The sequence below is a fragment of the Scatophagus argus genome, chromosome 21 (assembly GCF_020382885.2).
Source record: "Scatophagus argus isolate fScaArg1 chromosome 21, fScaArg1.pri, whole genome shotgun sequence".
Lineage (NCBI taxonomy): Eukaryota > Metazoa > Chordata > Actinopteri > Scatophagidae > Scatophagus > Scatophagus argus.
Window position 1 is genome coordinate 14,482,083 of NC_058513.1, and position 15,836 is coordinate 14,497,918.

General features: G+C 42.3%; 1 protein-coding gene across 1 annotated transcript; it reads right to left on the reverse strand.

The window, feature by feature from the left end:
• Window positions 1–7,170: 7,170 nt before the first annotated feature.
• LOC124053005 (cytochrome c oxidase subunit 7A-related protein, mitochondrial) lies at window positions 7,171–14,556 on the reverse strand. The gene is made up of 3 exons (XM_046377903.1): window positions 14,400–14,556; window positions 11,672–11,806; window positions 7,171–7,517 (listed from the first exon to the last, which is right to left on the reverse strand). Exons 1-3 carry the CDS (start codon window positions 14,469–14,471, stop codon window positions 7,374–7,376), a joined length of 351 nt encoding a protein of 116 aa, XP_046233859.1. The 5' UTR covers window positions 14,472–14,556; the 3' UTR covers window positions 7,171–7,373.
• Window positions 14,557–15,836: the final 1,280 nt, after the last annotated feature.

The window sequence follows — 15,836 nt, forward strand, 5'->3', positions numbered from 1 at the left end:
TCTCTGTGCATTTCTATTTTCCACCTCTGATCTGACGCGGCGTTGCTAGTGGGGAGCAGAGGAAGTGGTGGGTGTGATTAAAGTGATCTCACCCTGCAAGTCGAGTAGTGTGAAGGTGTATTTTTAGGGGAACTAAGATTATTCATACATCTGGGCATGTCACGTGTGATTTTCAAGTGTCTTTGCAGTTTGAAGTGCTCTCATATGTGAAATCGATGTAGTTTGTGTATAGAGTTGTTTTGTTCGTGTGCTCGATTCAACTTGTGGTCATTTCGTCTGAGAGACAAGCAGAAGGCCATTCACTCACACGCACGCACAAAAGCTACTGCTTCACAAATTGCTCTCCTCATCCAATCTCAGACAACTTTATTTATTCATTATTTGTTCTCAGGCTGTGCTATTGTTGCGGGCATTGTGAGGAGAGGTAATTTGTCACTCCCCCACCCCTCCTCTCGCCCAAGCCCTTCTTGCAAGGCAGTTGTTGTGGTTGCTCTTGTGTCTCTGCATTGTTCCTCTGAGGTCTGAGAAACATTTCCATACTGTGAATTAACTTGTATCTGCACTCCATGGCAGATTACCAAAACTAAACCTGCCGTAATCAATATTTTTTAAGGATTGCATTCAATCAAATGAGTTGCGTGAAAGACATTACTTGTGATCCTGAGAACACAGAATTTACACCCAGCTCTGCGGCTCTGTACAGCTTTTTTAGCCTCTTTTAGATCATCTTGGTTTTATAGCCTGCAGATTAAATTTAAGGTTTTATTACCTCCATTTCCAGCTGCAGCAGACGGCTATCTACAGCAAGCAAGATCGGATTAAACCTCTTGCAGAGCTGCCAAAACTTGTGAGTGAAGAAAGTCAAGTCATCTAACGCACATAACAAGCTGTGTATTTTTTCTGGAGGTCGTTAACCAAACCGCAGTGAAAAGCAGTGTGAGAGATTCATCTGGTGGTCAGACATATAACTTAAATTAATGTTAATGTCTGCATGATGTGAAAATTCTTTGCTAACAGGTTTGCCAGAACAGCCTTATAAGGAAGGAATATGGTGTTGATTGTGCATCTGTTACCGGGTTTTGATATTTCTCTGCCCCCTAGTGGGCACAAATAGATTAATGCACCTTTAAAACTAAGGGGAAAACAGTAATTAATGATGTTTGCATTTTAGTATGCAATGTGGGTTGTTTTGTTTAGCAGTTTGGTGCAGACTGAAATACCTCAGTAACTAGTGGATGGTTTGCCAAAATGTGGTCCAGACATTCAGTATTCGGTCATTCGGTCCCCAGAGGATGAACAACTAGCCGACTAAAATTCAAAATAGTCCTATAGGCCTACTTTGTGTCCGCATAGCCTGTTTGCACAACTGATGACAATCCCATTCACTCTGTCTGTTTGTGTAGTATGTCCAAACCTTAGTAAGTAAGCAATATTTCTGGAGGTATATTACAGTATGCAAGCAGTGGACACTACATCTGCGTAAATATCCCACAATGCAATGCTAGGCTAGTGGTTAGGCTAGTAGGCTAGTGACGACCAAGACAGCTCTGGGGTAACATCAAAAATACTTTGATACATGCTACTCATTTAGTTCATCATTACCATGGTTACCAACATTTTTTAGATACATACAAAAGCATGCTGAATGACAGTACACACAATGGGCACATAGTGCAGAGTGTGCGATTTCAGTTTCTGTGTTTGTGTTTACTGCTATTTAGTAAACATTAGTCTACTAATACAATAAACTAAGATAGTGAACTTGGCAAATATTATCAGCGTGTTAGCACTTGTCACGGTGAGCATGCTAGCATTTAGCTCAAAGCACCTGCCACTAGTGTTTGTCTTGTTATTTTGAAAATTTAACATTACTTCAGACAGTTTAGAAAAAGAAGCCTATTTTCAAACCCACCACCTCTGAAATGTCCCATTCTCAATACAAAAACAAGAAAAGTAAATTAAAATGTAAAGTGGCCTTGCCACAAATAAAGAGAAACTGTAAAAAGAAATAACACAATACCAAAAGAAAACAAATGTTATAACTCCCACATAAAAATCAATATCATCATTTCTGCCTGACTGAAGGAAATACTTTTCTGCTGAGTAATTTTGCAGCAACTTTTAGTCCCACTAGCTCTATCAGCCACTCCAGTCCCAAAGTCTCCTGTCCAATCACTACTGCTGTCCGGGTCCAGTTCTGAGATAAAAAGTTATGGACAGAATACAAACTGCAGACCAGTGATGTCAGCGATATGCTGTATTTAATAGTGAATATTGGATTATGAATTACGTCCACTGTGCAAAGGATTTCAAAGTGTGGTCTAGGGACCTCCAGGGGTCCTTGAAGGAGTTTCATGGGCTCCCCAGCAAAAGGGACGAAGAACATAATGGTGAAATTATGTTATCTATCTAACACAAAAATCAATCTATCTATCTACATTTATATCTTAAGATCTTTTGATTCTTATGTCCCTCAGTGATTTTTTTTCCAACTCTCTCCATGAATGTGTCATATTTCTACAAAAAAAGCAAAAACAAACATGTTCCATTAGAATCATTTCAAATAATGGTAACTGAAAAGTTATCATAAACATTTATTCTCAGAGCGTACTGTAGTTCAGGACTGTTCAGGTGCTGCTGAGGAAAATGTCAGAGGCTGTAAAGAGGGATTATGTGTTTGATTTTCCTCTTATACATCACACCCATCCTCCACATCACAACCTTCTCCCCACATTCTCATCCTTCCCTTCCTCACACCCCTACTTGCTTCCTGTGTTTTGTTTCTCCTCTTGCCCCAGTTTCCTGTATTCACGCTCTTCCAAGTGTGCGCTTCATTAACAGTTGGAGTGCCATGTTATTGAGTGACAAACATGTTATTGCAGAGCTCTCGTGTCTCCCCTGTCGAGACTAAGAGCAACAACAAAAGGATCCTTTGTTACTGAGGGATGCTCAAGTGGGCTGTCATGACGCAAGAGGGATGGGGAGAGAGTGGGGTGTAATACTGAAGTATTCCTTGATGCAAAGTAGGTGCAAGATTTATTATCAAGAGTGTATCTCATGACAAGTTAACATGTGCACATAATGATTTTGTTTTCTCTAAGACAAGCTTCAGTGACTAAATAAATGAGAAAAGCAGTTGTAAAGGGAAAGACTGACAGGGGACTTCTGATTAGCACAGAAACAGCTTTTGTACACCCATTTTGCACCCTAAATCAGGGGAATCACTTCGATGATGCAGACGACACACAGTGGTTCCCAATCTGGGGATCAAAACTCTCCAAAGGGGCAGAAAATAAATTTTATTTTTAATTATTGGTGGTACAGACGACAATGTCGCCACTTTGATCTGGACTTAAATATCACAACATTTGCTGGATGGATTGTCCTTAACTTTTACGACATTCATAAACCCCAGAGGATGAATCCCACTGACTTTGGTGATCCCTTAACTTTCCATCTAATACCTTTAGCAGTCTGACAACTATTAGATGACAGAACTGTAATACGTAGCAGTGAAAAGCTGGATTTCTGTTTCCAAAGTACACACACTCTGACAGAAGAATTATGTCTCTACTTTATGAAGAGCTGATTCGGGCTCAAAATGTACTTCTTCCATTGTACAATGCAATGTAATGCTTGTTCTTCTGATCATACCTTCACCTCTTCTGGCCTCTAAAAAGGATTTAAATAAAACCATATCAGAGGGGAACATCCCTCTTTTATTGAAGTGCTTGTATAGGCATACAGTATGCAAGCTGGGGCACAAGGCTCGCAAGTAAAAATTGCTTTAATTTAAGACCTAACCTCAGTTTGGAACCACAGTGTTTAACTGGTCCACAGAGTCTTTACGTTTAGTCGTGTCGAACACCAGCTAGACAGTTGCACAGGAATAAAAACAGAGCAATTAATTCTAAAAGTTATCCAGCACTGGTCCCTTAGCCACGTTTCCATGGTAAAAATCAATTACATCCAGTGACAACACTTGAAAGAGGAAAAGCTGGCTCGATGGTGGTTCATGGATGTTGTGGAATAAGCAGTGAATAGGTCAAGGTCCACCTCGCTGCCAGCATATATATATGTATATATATAAAGCTTATTCCTCTGCTCTTAATTCAGCAGCACAGCACATTTTCAGTGTAGAGCTAACGAAGCCCCACAGTACAATCGGCCAAATGTTTTTGCCCAGGTTAAAAGGCAAATTAGTTGCATTCTGCATAGTAGGAAATTGACTGCTTTGTGCCTCTGATTATATGTCAGCCATAATCATTATTTTGTAAATCCAACCCAGAATCTATAGCAACACTTAGCATTTTTATCAGAGATGGTGATTACTGTAGCTGTAGCACCTCACAAATGGAAACCACATGCATACAAGCACCTGTCCTGCACCCTCGCTCTTTATGATGGGATGTTTTTAAGTAAGGCACTTATGCATTGTTTCTTTATTTATTAAGCTGAGTCATGTTTAAAAATAAAAAAATAGTCTAATAATTAAAATTCTTGCATCCCCTAGATCCATTCATTTACTTTTTCCTGTACTGTCAATCCACACTGCAGTATTTTTTTCTGCACAGTATACTTTTGAGTATGATTTTGATAAAATATTCATGTACAAGTACTTCAGTTTAGTGCTACACTGAACTTACACTCCACTTCATTTATCTGATTACTTTAGTTACTTACTACAGAGTGGTGATTGCAGGCAGAGGGAGGATGCTGCTTCACAGCCAAAGCAGCACATTTTTAAACTGATTTATTTTATCTGCAATCGGAAGAAAAAAAAAACACCACTACTGATAATTAGAAACATGCTGAACATCAGGACTGATAATTGTCCAGGCTGTTAATCTGTCTATCCCTAACTTGCAGTCAATTAACAAACAGCACACAGAAATCAGAAGAGACTTGGTATCTTCTCCGGTGATGCCCGGCCAGGCCTGCACTGCAGCCATCTTCACCTCTTCGTTACTTTGGGGATTTTCTGTGGCTCCAGTGAAACATATCAGCAGATTGACTGGAGGCAGGGGCCTGACCCAGATACACGCAACAGCCTGGCCATAAATAAACTCATTGATTGCTTTGTTTGTATTTAGGAATGTGGTCCTGCTGCGCTGACCTCAAATAGGGAAACTTTCTACACAAAGAAATAGAAGCATAAGAAGAAGAGTCTGTCACTCTTAATATGAAGTAAAACAACGAGAGCTTCACTTTGAGGCTTTTTACACTGATTTGAGAAGAGTACAAAAGGACACTATCCTAACGGCCACACTGCATGAGGGTGAACCATGTAATGTGTTCATGCTGTGTGCTATTGATGATTACAAGTGGTTGAGCTATCTGTGAGGGCTGTGCCAAATCAGTTAAATCAGCGGAGGCCACCGCTTGTGATTGTTCATCTGCCGAGCGTCATGTGCCCCATCACGGCACAATCAACACCAACACACTGAAGCAGCAAGGGCAAATTTGAAACACATCATATACTGCAGACCAATGGACCAAGGTCCTCTTGTATTGTGGTTAAGCCTTTACTGTATTGCAACTGGTGGTAAAGGCTTTGCGCTTTCAGTTAGATATAACCTTGAACAGAATTCAGATGTCTCCAGGTAGGATGCTGCCCTAGTGAAGAAATTAAACATCTATTATCAGAAATATACAGTAAAAGGGAAGGAAGAAACAATGAAAAGATGAGCTGTTGGAGGAACACAAAGTGACATTTGACTGATTAAAAGTGAAGTATATACAACTTTTTAAAACAGAGGCTGATGGATGTTTTGTTACATCATACTTGTGTAAAATCCTGGATGAATTTATTGCACAGGATGAATATGTCTTTAAAATCCATTCAAATGGGCAGTAATTTTACGTCAAGATTACATCATGACCAGTGTATAAGACACTGCATTAAGATTGTATTTTATCAAGTTAGTAAGCACATTTTGTTACTTTATACTTCTACTTCACTACAGTCATGTGATAACTTAAGTCAATTACTTTGCAAGTTTTGATTAAAAATATAAGAAACAAATACATTATGATGTATTATAAGGGGATAAAGTATACATGATTTTGAAATAAGCCTTTCTACACAATTAGTACTTTTTGGTATATTTTGATGCTAATACTTTGCTGTTCTTTTAAGTAACATTTTGAATGTATGATTTTACTTAAAAGAGTGTATATTTACAGTGTGATATCGATAGATTTATTTGCTTAAAGGTGTCAAGAAAAGTAATCAAAGAAAGGGAGAAAACACAGAGACTGAGATCATCATGGGTGTTTCGGCAGCTTGATGTGGGACTGCCAACATGTCTGTCTGTAACAACCTCCCTCCCTCCCTCCCTCAGGACTCGGCGTGAAGCATCTGACATCACACCAAGGCCCACACATATAAATACTGTATGAGACAGTACTTAAGCCAAGTGAGCAGCAGCTATGTTCCAGACGGGGTGTCTCCATCATGCTTACTTTCTCTCTCACACACACACACTTATCACTGCAATACCACAAGCTTGTCGAAGGCTGTGAGCATAAAAAAAAATAAGAAAAAACAATCTTTACATGTCTGCTTCTATTTTTGCATTTTTAACAGCTGCGAGAGATGAAGAAGCTCTCCTCTCTGTAGGAGTTTCATACATGATGTCCATACATTTGTCAGTTGATTGCCAATAATGACAACTCTGCTACGATGAGCGCTATTTTAGTGACTCATGCCACGTTTCCACAGGAACTTTTCCCGGGAATGAAGAACCTGAGGGACCAGAGTCTGAATTAAATTGCAGGGACATTAAAGTCCAAGCTCAGAGGTACTACTTTCCAACACAACAGGAACCTTGGAGGGTGGGGGCTTGCAGTGCTACACATTTGTGATTGCTCAAGCTTTTGCAACATTTTATTTCAGCCCTTTGTAAATACTCTGCAGCTGCAAACCAGTTTGTTTTTCGTTGGTTGCGTTGGAGAGCATATGACAGATGGACCACAAAAATCACAAGTAGGAACAGCTATCCCTTTTTCATATGTCAGTGGACTAATTTACCTAATCTTCACATTTTTGGACTGAACTGAAGGAGCAGCTCCTCGGACTAAAAGTTTTGGGTGCTTTGTGTGAGGAAACGCAGCAAAAATAAACAGAAGATGTTAAGTCATAGACAAACAAACATTAAAAAAAGATCCTTGTTTCCCATCAAATTTATTAACACAGACATCTTTTTGAGAAGGTAGATAAATATTACTCTTGTTATGATTGGTGTGCTGCTATTCTGACAGTTGATTCTCATCTAAGAGTCCCAAGAGGTGGCAGAGCGAGGGCAGATGGACACTGGCAATGTTGGGTCGATGATCAGATGAGCTACAGAAGAATCCTGGTTTAAGCTTGGTCACTTATTCCTTGTGGGATGGGCTGCAATGTAAAGAGCCACCAGACAGTAGATAGTGCCCCCAATAGTAAGAGCCATGGTGGTGCGGTACAGTAGCCGATCGGGAAATCCACCCTTCAGATGAACGGGGATGCCGTCAGATTTCTGCGAAATCGGGGGGGGGGACAGGGAAAGGTAAGAGCAAGCGTGCGTCGATACGTGTGCAGCCTGTTACAGACGCTCCCGATCTTTCTCACTGTTTTTTACTATTATTATTATTATTCGTGACTCCTTTACTTTCTTTTTTACTCTCTGGACTACAATGTCTACTATCTACCACACACCAGGAAGTTGTGGGTCTTTTTGGTGTTTTTGTTCGTCGCTGAACTACACTTTTCGGAGCGGCGATGCAACTCCTCGCTGCCCGCATTGTTTACACTCGGGATCAGCTGATGGACCTGAAGCCGGCCACCGCTCCAGGGAAAACACCGAGAGTAATCCCTGCTGAATGCTGGGTTAAAACGCACAGGGGATGCAGGGGAAATAAAAAGTTACGGAGGAAGAGGGAAGCTTTGAAACAGCGGAGGCTTATGACTAGAAAGTTTAAGCCGTGTCTCCCCTCTATCGTCATGGGAAATGTGAGGTCACTCGGGAATAAGATGGACGAGCTGACGGCACTGTCGCAGAGTCAGAGGGAATACCAGGAGTGCAGTTTGATGTGCTTTACGGAGACATGGCTGCACCAGGACATACCCGACGACAATGTGACGGTAACGGGCTTCCATACAGTCCGTGCGGACAGAGACTGCGCTACCAGCGGTAAGCACAAAGGGGGTGGGCTTGCCGTGCTCGTCAACAACCGGTGGTGTAATCCAGCTCACATCACGGTGAAGGAGCGCATCTGCAGCCCGGATGTGGAACTTTGTGCCGTTGGACTACGTCCATATTACTTGCCCAGGGAGTTTTCACATGTTGTCATGGTAACTGTTTATGTTCCCCCCTCTGCAAACCCCAGCAGGACATGTGACACTATTCACTCTGCAATAGCCCGGATACAGACTCAGCACCCGAGTGCATTCATTGCAATCTCGGGTGATTTCAACCACACTAACCTGGACAAAACACTCCCCACTTTCACTCAGTTTGTGAACTGTCCTACCAGAGAGGGAAGAACAATAGATCTGCTGTATGCAAATGCAAAGGACTGTTACAGCTCTTCCCCCCTCCCCCCACTAGGCAGGTCAGATCACAACCTGATCCACCTCTCCCCCTGCTATGTGCCTCTCGTAAAGCGTCTGCCCGCAACTTCAAGGACTGTGAGGAGATGGACAGACGAGGCCAATGAGACACTCCAGGGCTGTTTTGAGGTGACAGACTGGCAGGCACTCTGTGAGCCCCACGGCGAGGACATTGATGGGCTCACTGAGTGCATCACTGCCTACATAAACTTCTGTGTGGACACCATTGTCCCAACCACAACTGTAAAGTGTTACCCCAACAACAAGCCGTGGGTAACCAAGGACATCAAAGCCATCCTCAACAACAAGAAGAGGGCTTTCAGAGCAGGCAATAGGGAGGAGGTGAGAGCTATCCAGCGCACCCTGAGAATAAAGATCAGGGAGGCAAAGGAGAGGTACCGGAGGAAGCTGGAGTGGAAACTCCAGCAGAACAACACGAGAGAGGTGTGGAGTGGCATGAGGACCATCACAGGTTACGGGCCAAACAGAGGAGGAGTTGATGGCAGTGTGGAACGGGCGAATGAGCTGAATCAGTTCTTTAACAGATTCGACACAGGGACCCCAATTCACACTTCAAACGACTCCTCAGCAGTAAGGTTGCAGCAACCAGCCACTCCAGCCTCTCTCCCTCCCCCCACATTCCATCTGGATGACCTCGCTCACACCTCGTCCCCAGAAGCCTGGGTGGACCACTCTCACCTGGGTACCACAAGCACTCCTCCCCCACCCATCACCCCAACGATGACCTTCACAGCTGACCAGGTGAGAAGACAGCTGCAGAGACTCCGTGCAGGCAAAGCTGCAGGCCCAGATGGTGTGAGCCCCAGGGTCCTGAAAGCCTGTGCCCCCCAGCTAAGCGGAGTACTTCATCATGTCTTCAACCTGAGTCTGAGTCTTCAGAGGGTCCCCGTGGTGTGGAAGACGTCATGCCTCGTTCCTGTCCCGAAGACGCCGCGTCCCAGCGACCCCAAGGACTACAGGCCTGTGGCCCTGACGTCACACATCATGAAGACCCTGGAAAGACTCGTCCTGGAACAGCTCCGGCCCATGGTCCAACCACTTCAGGATCCCCTTCAGTTCGCCTACCAGCCCCGCCTTGGAGTGGACGACGCCATCATCTACCTGCTGAACAGAGTCTACACTCACCTAGACAAGCCGGCAAGCACTGTGAGAATCACATTCTTCGATTTCTCGAGTGCGTTTGACACCATCAGGCCGGCTCTGCTGGCTGAGAAGCTGACAGCGATGCAGGTGGATGCCCCACTGGTGTCCTGGATTGCAGACTATCTGACGGGCAGACCGCAGTACGTACGCCTGAAGTGCTGCCTGTCAGATGAAGTGATCAGCAACACCGGGGCTCCACAGGGGACTGTCCTCTCTCCCTTCCTCTTCACTATTTACACCACAGACTTTACGCACTGCACAGAGTCCTGCCATCTTCAGAAATTTTCTGATGACTCTGCAGTGGTTGGGTGTATTACTGGGGGGGATGAGAGAGAGTACAGGACGGTAGTGGACAACTTTGTCACATGGAGCGGGAAAAACCACCTACAGCTCAATGTGACAAAGACCAAGGAACTGGTGGTGGACCTGAGGAGGACTAAGGCTCCAGTGACCCCTATCAACATCAAAGGGGACACTGTGGAGGTGGTGGAGGAGTACAAATACCTGGGGGTGTACTTAGACCACAAACTGGACTGGTGCAAGAACGTGGACATGGTCTACAGAAAGGGCCAGAGCCGCCTCTACTTTCTGAGGCGGCTGAGGTCCTTCAACATCTGCAGGACGATGCTGAGGATGTTCTACGAGTCGGTGGTGTCCAGTGCCATCACATATGCTGTTGCCTGCTGGGGCAGCTGCCTGAGGGTGAGGGACACTAACAGACTCAATAGAATCATCAAGAAGGCCAGCCATGTTGTGGGAGAGGAACTGGACTCTCTGACAGTGGTGTCTGAGAGGAGGATGTTGTCCAAAATAAGAACTATACTGGACTTTCCCTCTCACCCTCTCCACAATGTGCTGATCGGCTACAGGAGCTCGTTCAGCAACAGACTCATACTGCCACGATGCACCACAGAGCGACACAGGAAATCATTCCTGCCTGTCGCCATCAAACTGTTAAACTCAGCACTGTGACGGACACACTCACTGTTTATACAATGTACATATTGGCTACTTTTACACATTGCACATACCTGTATTTTTAAATTTTCTTAAAAATTTTTTGAATACAGTTTTTGTAAATACTACTGTACTTGAGATTTTAGTTTTTGTTTATCCTATTTATATACTCTGCACTTTTCTCCTTTCTTGGTCGGGAATACTGCATGTGCAATTGTCTGTAGAAACAAGAATTTCCCTCCAGGGATTAATAAAGGAATTCTGATTCTGATTCTGATTCTGAAGAGGAAAATACAATAATTAAGTTGTAACAGAGGGTACAGAATATTCTCATCAATTTGCAGATACACCTCAACATTTTTAATTATTTGGGTCAGAACATCCTGTTCCTGTAACTATTTATCTGTTATTTTTTTCCTTCGTAACGCAAGGAAAAAAGGTTTTTAAATTTCATTTTCCAACAACACCGTTTTGTTTTGTCGTCACAAAAACTTTCAGAATGAAAAACTGTCACTCAATTGGCTGAAATGATTTTTCAGTGTGAAATTTGCTTTGGAAGGCCAGAGCTTCTAGACAAAGCGTCTGCCTGGGACGTGTTTGTTTTAATTAAGAAAAAAAAAAAAAGTTATTCAAATTATAAAACTACATCAGTCAGAACCGTGATTTCCATTTGTGTGAGCGATTGCTCTGCCAACTTCAGAGTGTCTTATCATTGCTCTCACTGCCTTTTGTGTGATGAATGCTGAGGGTGGAAGCAAGAGGCCATTAAGAACAGAGTAAAATAAATACCAGCTAACACTGACCCATCAGACGGGTGGTTTAGTGGGTCATGAACCCCATGAGGTCTGAGGACTTCTTTCAATCAACAAAAGCTGATTCACTGTGAACAGGTTTCCTACCTGACACTTGTATCTTTTTTTGTCGTGACTATGATTGATGCCTTTCTCAGTTCTTTATTACCTGGAACATTTTCTGGAGATCAGGAACCCTGTTTGATCCCATGTACTCCACGGCGGCCCCGGTCTCTGACACCACCTTTGTGGGTGTGGCAAAGACCATGGCTGGGGACTCTGCTGGCACGCCTGGCCTCAGCCCCTGAGCAAAAACAACAAAATGGTTGCAATAATGCACAATTCTATTCAGTCGATCAGCCAACCTCAGCATCAGGTGTCAGTATCACAGATTTTATGTGATCCTGAAGGGCTTGCAGATTTTATTAGACTTGATTTTTCCAGCTTTAAAGACTCCAGCGACACAAACTTCAAATTTAGAGTTTGAAACGTGCTTTCATTTCAGAATAATAAGAAAAAGCTTGTAATGTCCAAGAGAATCATCAACAGCAAACATTTTGCAGCATTTCAAATATTTTTGTCCAAAATTCAGATAATTGGGGACAGGTCTGCAGTGTGTGTATGAGACAAGAGAAGAAATTGGCAAGCATCTTCCTATAACAGAAGAGATTGTGTTCTAGGACATTTTGTGCCTTAGGTATCTCAAAAGACCAGATCAATAGCACAATGAAAAAAGTTACCAACAATGGATTTTGTTACTCCTGTTTTTGTTCTTTGACTTCAATCTGAGGGATAATCTCCCTAAATGTTGGAACCAGAGTTAACAAAATGCTTTGTGTGATGCAAACAGGAAAATTGTTAGCTACAGTATATAGACAAAAGTATTGGGACACCTGACCATTGCACCAACAGGCATTTAATGGCATCACATTCTAACTAAACAGACAGCTGTGCAGATACAACAGCTTCCACTCTTCTGGGAAGACAAACATTTTTAGGCACACTTTGTCACTGTAAAAGAAAAACAACTGGGAGAGAGGTTGGTCTTTGTTGTAAGGTTTTTGCTGTATTCATCTGTATGTATCCAAAACTGTGAATTGGACAGAAATTCAGCAACATGAGTCCAGGGAAACTATCATTACTGTTCTTGCTGTTTTTCTACTTTTAAAACGCTTCCTGTAAGTAAATAGGCCAGATTCCCGCTGTTGTGTTAATGAAGTACAAGGGTGCCTCCTCTCACTTGGAAGGAGCTTCTCACCCACCTTGGGTCTGAAAAATACTGGGAGACCCATTACCTTGTTAGAGTGTGTGGAGGCAGATGGTGTGGGAGCGGGGAAATTAAATGTGACATATGAAAACGCAGAGGCACTGACAGCAGATTATTTTTACTTGCCTTTTAAGCGAACACTTGCCTAAAAGTGTTCACAGCAGGAACTCATCTTGAAGATACAGAGAAGACTCACCTTTAATTTTTGCAGCTTTGCCTGTATGACTTAATACAGAGTGTTATTGCTGTTGTCTCTCAGTACTTTTTAACCTTTTGACAGACTAACATCTTTTCTATCAACCTGTCATTCTGCAAAGTGTGTGCTGGTAGAGGAGACCCTGAAAGGACAGGCTGAGATGAGGTCATATGACCATCTTTAAAAGTCATAATTGCTGAGCGCAACATGGGAAAAGATGCAGTTGCCTCAATGTTACATTTGCAGCTGTAAACAGAGAGCTCCTTTTACACAGAGATCCTAAATTTACTGCCATAAAGAAGATGACTCATTGCGCTGGCTTTGATTTTTTACACAGCACATCCATACACACACACACACACACATTTATTTAGGATAGGGTGAGGGGTATTACAAGGATAGGGTGAGGGGTATTCAGTTGGTCGAAATCTAATATTAGGGATTGGTATCATTTTGAATCACAGGTTCATTAAGCTTAGTGGTCAGTCAAATCAAATCTTTCATCAATGTCTTGCAAAAAAACCTGTAACATCTACAAACAGACACTAATTCATCAAAGTTGTTAACAAGACTGAATCTCAAACGAACCAAATTCGACAAGGAGACTGTGAAATGCCAAGTTTGGAAAAAATCCCTTGCTTAAATAATTATCGACCATCCATCAGGTTAAAGTAAGAACTTGCTGGACATGGACAGTAGCTCAGATCTGGGCTCAAGTGAAGTACTTTAGTTACAGTCCATCAAAGACAATATTTAAGAAACAGACATGGGCTTATTTCCACAAACAATTAATTAAATGTTAAATAAGTGACTTCCAAACTGAGACAAGAGAGTTTTAATCCTGCCTAACCCCATATAACAGAAGAACAAGGAGGCTGCAGGGCAAACGACAGATGAACAACAGCAAAGGTCACTTCTGGCAGATGTTACGAGAGGCTATTGAACTTGGAAATTGGCTGTGAATACGAATGAAGTCTAGGCGCACACACAGGAAATAACCTTTCCTAAGAAAGGTTAAATAAAGGTTCTGTGATAAATCAGTGATGAAAAAGGGGGATAACAGAAACAGAAAGAAAGGCCACTGCTTCTTTTATTGTTTATCAGAAAGCCTGCGAGTTCTAAAAATTACACGTTACTTTCTGCGAAACATTTGGAGCTGAATTAAAGTTCAGATGAAGATAGGTGTAACGTTAAATTACGGTGAAATAAGTGAGGAGCACACCATTTAGAGAAAATACGTAAGAAAAACGTTTGGAAAGACACAATTGTATATTTAACAAAACTAGACGCATTTAGATATCTTTAAGTGAACTGAAAGCCCGAGTGAGCTTCGGTAAAAATAATAGTGGTTCGTTATCCAACACACTAATATGAAGGTCATCCACGGCGGTTACCGGGTCGGTCTCTCGCCGACACACCGCATTCATGTCTCACCTGTGGGTTATAGGCGGCCGTAGGAGCAGACCCCGTCAGTTTCTGGGTGAAACCGCTGAACTTATAGTACATTTTACTGGTGAAGGACGAGGAAAAGTGTCATCCACAACAAATTCACCCGGTAGAGGACCTTCCTGTTGAGACCGTCGCGGGAAAGTGACGTAAGTATCAGCTGGCTCAACGCTGCCCGATTAAAATTAAAGTGTAACGCCGGGGGAGGTGTGTAGGGGATGTCTCGTAAACAGCAACATTAAAACTGTCTCAGATGACCCCAAAACAAAACTTTAAAAACATAAGAATGTCACAGAGCTGATACTTAATACAGTTAATGATGGACAATGCTCATAACGTTGTAAAAGATTCAAGATTCAAGAATCTTTATTGTCATTATGCAATTTTGTACAGGTGCTCGGCTCAAATACACACATAAATAGCAGCAAAAATTTTAAATGAACACTTAAGAAAAATAAGAAAAATATAAAACACAAAGTAAAGTAAATAAAGTGCACTTAGTGCCAGTCTGAGAGCACTGTCTTTTACTGCCATACCTTAGATTGGTTTTCTTCTGTCGCTTCTTTTTCTGAGAACATTAAAATCACACAACGTGAGAACTAAATTACTTGGATAGGATGGCCTGGATTTTTAGTGAGCTATTGGATGGATTTCTACTGCATTTCGAAAAGCTATCTATGGCCCCCAAAGGATGTTTTTGAATCTAGCATAACCACCACATCAAGGTTGGCCAAAAGTTTGTCCAAAATGGTGGTTACTGGCAAATTCCTGCTGAATTCAGTGCATTGTCATCAGTCTAAGTTATGTATAGTTCTTTTTTAGCAACTAACTACGATGATGACAGTGATAAACATTATACCTGCTTATTATCATTGGTATTTTGAGCACATTGCCATATTTAGGTTAGTATTAAGCTCAAAGCACCGGTGTGCCAAACTACATGACACAGCATGGCCCTGGTCTCAAGTGAATACCAATTAGAGACTCTGGACAACGTGTCAGACAGAGCTCTCTACCACCATCGTCAAAACACCAAATGAGGGAATATATTTCAAGGAATGATCCATCTAGTATAGTTTTGGAGAATCTATGACATCAGGTGCTGAAGCTGTGATGGAAAACACCTCACTAAGACACTTTATTTTAGTTTTTCCTTTAATTTGTCACCTCTGTGTGTGTTTCTGTTTACCATAGGTGTAATAGCGAGTGAAGTCAAAACACAAGCCTCCAAAGCTCAATTGACAGACATGCAATGTGTGTGAAAGGTTTCAACCAAGAGAACAGTGCAGCAGCAGTTTGTGAGTTCCCTTTATAACAGCACTCAGTGAACTGGACAGTGGCACAGTGTTCACCCCTTTGAAAATCCGATTAGTGCTCTGAATGCTCTTGCCAGCAGGCTCAGGTGTTGAACATTACGTTCCATTG

Excerpts from the sequence above, each read along its gene's own strand:
- LOC124053005 (XM_046377903.1), bottom strand. The coding sequence starts at position 14,471 with ATGTACTATAAGTTCAGCGGTTTCACCCAGAAACTGACGGGGTCTGCT. Across the intron at positions 11,807-14,399 it reads CGGCCGCCTATAACCCACAG|GGGCTGAGGCCAGGCGTGCC; the intron begins GTGAGACATGAA and ends GTTTTTGCTCAG. Across the intron at positions 7,518-11,671 it reads ATCTCCAGAAAATGTTCCAG|AAATCTGACGGCATCCCCGT; the intron begins GTAATAAAGAAC and ends CCGATTTCGCAG.